The sequence below is a fragment of the Anopheles coluzzii genome, chromosome 2 (assembly GCF_943734685.1).
Source record: "Anopheles coluzzii chromosome 2, AcolN3, whole genome shotgun sequence".
Lineage (NCBI taxonomy): Eukaryota > Metazoa > Arthropoda > Insecta > Diptera > Culicidae > Anopheles > Anopheles coluzzii.
Genome location: NC_064670.1, coordinates 9584842 through 9588920, shown reverse-complemented (window position 1 = coordinate 9588920; position 4079 = coordinate 9584842). Strand labels below are relative to the sequence as shown.

Below are 4079 nucleotides of genomic sequence, written 5' to 3'. Positions count from 1 at the left end.
ACGCATTCCATACCAAGTACTCCAGTGATTCATTAGCTTGGGACTGGTTGGTTCATCAGCAGAGTGATTGGGTTGTGGTTTCATTTGTTGTCATTCTTGCTTCTAGAGGTAACGTCAAATGTATTCGTGGCTTTAAGAATAGTTATTTTCTGATGTTGAAAAACAGATTGAGAATAATAAGAGTGAAAATGTAAAGTATTCTTTAGCCGTGATATAGTTTCAATTGAATTAATAAGCAATTGTTTCGATATGTGTTTGCCACAACGAGAATAAGATTTAAAAATTACTTGTTTTATCTAATTCCAGAACATATTATTCCACAACAAGCAAAATGAGACCAAATACAGCTAATTCCTTTTTGGAGCTTCTATTCATAACGCTATTAATTGGCTCCCTTTTGCTGCTGTGCCCTGTTAGAGCAGCCGCTACCAATAATGTCAATGTTCAGAGCTCAAACAATCTGAACAAGACTGATCAACTGCCAGTCACCATCTACTACGAGACTCTATGCAGTGATAGCATGGTTTTTATAACTCATCAGCTGTACCCTTCCTGGTTGCGTCATCAAAAAGAAATGAAGCTTCGGCTGGTGCCCTTTGGAAAGGCATGGGTATTTATCGACACATACCGGAGCGTACGTACAAAATATAACCTGTGTCATTCCACCCACCGTTGCAGATCGAGGAGCATCCCAACGAAGAACCCAAATATCATTGCCAGCACGGACCTCGAGAATGTCAGCTGAACATTTTGCACGGCTGCATTCTCAAAAAACTGCCACCCAAAAAGGCATACTCGGTGGTGGCGTGTCTGATGAAAAACTTCCGCACTAGCTTCGAACAGGTAACAGTCGTTGCATAAAATTCTTTCGGTGGTGCATTCAAAATGGCAAAAACTTGGTACTGAACATGTGTTTTTGCTTTTTCCTCATAATGTTTCTACGAAAAGTGCATGGAAGGACACGAGTCGTTCCAAACCTCCGTCGTTAATTGCAGCCAAGGGCAACAGGGAGCTAAGTTGTTCAAAGAGTTTGCCAACGAAACAGATAACGTTCATCGGCCTCTTCCCTTCGTACCAACGATCGTTGCTGATGAGGTAAGTCTTGGAAAACTAAGCACGTCCAAATGAAGTGTGTGATGATGACTCGTTTCACTTTTGCAGCCCTATGACTATTACGAGCAAGACGACTGGTTGCAACATTTTGACAGGAAGTTTATGGAACGTTATGAGGCAAAGTTTGGTGTTAAGCTATGATGTGCGTCATTATGTGAAACATGAATAAGGTTCCAATTTTTGCAGGAACGACGAGCAGGAGTCAAACAAATATGTGTAATAAAATGTTATCCAGAATCATTTATATTTATTGAGCTATTTTTATGTTTTACAATATCTCATCGTTTTGTTAATGAATCCTGCGTGGGATTAGTTTTTAATTTACAACTGTAAACGAACCGATCTATGCGAAGTTTGGTTTGATTTTTATATAACCTGCATAAATTACCAGAATCATCACAGTAACAGTAACAATTGCTAACATCCAATAGTATCTAGTATTGTTTACTTTCCCATATTGCTTCCTTGGAAACGATTTTCTTTCTGCATAATAAATCTTCAGGAACATTTCAACATTACATGCACATTTCAAACCATAGTATGATATCAATGGGTTAGATTTATCCCAAACATTTTTGTCTAAATTGTAACGGATAGCTAACGACCCATTTGCATCGTTTTCCGTATTGCAAACGTCGAAGAGAAATAGACCCTGTTTGGTTCGATCATTTAGCTTAAACGTGGGTCGTACTATCGTCGCGTTCCATATGAACCATATACTTTGTGGTCTCTCATCACTTTGTTTGCAGATGAACTCCATTGTCATTACAGGTTTGCAATATTTCACTGAAGCTTTATAACAATGTGCTCCAATGTTTTCCATTTTCTGAAACTCTATCTGGAGTCTACTCAATGCAAGGTAGCTAAGAGATCCTGTAATTTCAAAATCCTCTTGTGGTATTTTTAAAACTTCAGACACGTTGCAATCACTAGTCACTGTTTCGAACAAGACCATCATGTATAGAATTCTAACCGAAAGAAACATTACACTCGCAATTTCTGAACAAAGCTATTTGCCTAACCTCTCAAATGTTTCTGATGTAAATTAAAGCCCCGACCCTCAAAGTATTGAGGTGGTGAGTTGGGGGATGATGACATTGAGCGTAAATTAAAGATCAAACTTACTTTTGATGAGCTAGCCCCACGTGCCAATTACCAGGATGATTATTAATGTTTATATGCGACGAATCAATACTTCAATGAATGTCTAATCATGAATCTTTTATGGTCAACGGATACTATAAGAAAAAAAAGAGGATTTGGAAAAAAGATTCATTTTTTACTTAAAGAAAGAAACAACACATTGATGAAACGAACGCTGTTACTATCACCACTATCAAACATACGATTGGAAGTTTAGAGCTACGCAGATTGCTAGTTGTTTCTGCTGGTTCATTTTCTCTCTTTGAAACACTCACGGCATAGTTCAAAAATGCTATTATTTCAATATGGCTGGTACAATTGCACACACCGTCGTAGGTCGCTTGAGACAGGTTGCTATATTGGGCTATCAACAGTTGCTCATACGCATTAACAGCAATTCCTCCCATCCTGTGCCGGGAAGGATCACAGATTAAAACCTCCAGCACTTCGTCAAACAGGACGTATTTCACAGATTTATTAGCTACATCCAACTGAATGACAGTAGAGCTTTGCTTCTGATGTTCGTTGAGTGTATTGCAAACGATTGTAACGTTGAGTCGACCGTTTTCATATGAAACGAATGTTTGCATACACAGTCCGTAGTTGTGTTCGATGTCATTCGTAGGACTTAAACCGAAATCTTTTAACTCTATGTATGTTAGCAAACCTTGGAAGTTTACGTCGTTACCAGGTATGATATTGTTACCCCAATACGTTGGACATTGGGAATTATTTAACATGAATCCTACCGATATAGCTATAGTAGATAAAAACACGTATTGTGGCCCTAGACCTACACCCCAAAGCATTATTGCGTATATCAGTAACTATAATTTCTCAAACGATTCACTGCGTTAGTAAACTCGAAGCGCTTCCGGGAAGACACAGTGACCGGAATCGGATGAGCATTGCGATAGACTTAATGCTACTTTTCGTTACTTTCGATTGCCTAATAGTATAGACATAATTACTTCCTAACAAGCTCAGTACAACGGAAGTGTTTTCCTTTATTACAATGTGGAGGTAATTAGTATCTTAAGCACATTTCTCGTTATTGTGGAATTTTTGAAGTGCGTTTTTCCAATGGATGTTATAAAAAAATTTCACGGAATGTTCGATCAGTCTTCAGTAATCGCTATTACTCGGAACAACTCTGAGCAAGTATTATTATTATTTTTTATTACTTCATTCAGCCATCCATTAATACAGTCTATTTTATTTCCATGTGACATGTTTCGGTTTTGTTTATTTTTTCTGCAACTATTTTCAACAACGTGGAGCACAAAAACGAGACTAGATAGCATAGTAATCGTTGTTTGCAAGTCACATATGAAAATTTACCTGATACAACTACTCTCGTGTGTGTTTGCTGCACATTGCCATAATCAATATTTATTGCTTCTACCGCCTTCATTGCAATAAACTGAAGTTTATAGGTATAATCGAAATAAACTTTGCCTACTCCCACCACTAGCCGAACGTATCCTTTTGACGCAGGTAAACCGGCAAATGTCAACGTGTTGGCAATGCATGTGGTCTAACAGCGGTCTGTGTTCCATGGTTCTATAACCAGTCCTTCGCGAAATGCGAAATACGTCAAGTAAAAGTATGATTCATGATACTGATGGAAAGAAATTTTAACGCCCACCACAGTCCCTGCTGGATCGCATGTGCCTTTTAAGATTATTATGTTTAACCGCAATCAATCACAATTAATTTTCAACGGGGTCAAGAATTTATTTCCGTCAAGATTGTCTATGTATTGCTTTATTTTTTAATGTTTGAAAAGTATTGCGAGGAATATATCACTCACCATCAAGCTA

The 4079-nt window shown here is 38.0% G+C and overlaps 1 protein-coding gene across 2 annotated transcripts; it reads left to right on the top strand.

The window, feature by feature from the left end:
• LOC120952726 (GILT-like protein 2) lies at window positions 1-1357 on the top strand. Of its 2 annotated transcripts, none has more exons than XM_040372197.2 (5): window positions 1-108; window positions 307-610; window positions 679-843; window positions 949-1095; window positions 1162-1357. In XM_040372197.2, exons 2-5 carry the CDS (start codon window positions 332-334, stop codon window positions 1252-1254), a joined length of 684 nt encoding a protein of 227 aa, XP_040228131.2. In that variant the 5' UTR covers window positions 1-108; window positions 307-331; the 3' UTR covers window positions 1255-1357. The 2 variants fall into 2 exon arrangements, with proteins under 2 accessions (XP_040228131.2, XP_040228130.2); XM_040372196.2 differs by having other exon boundaries at window positions 19-190.
• Window positions 1358-4079: the final 2722 nt, after the last annotated feature.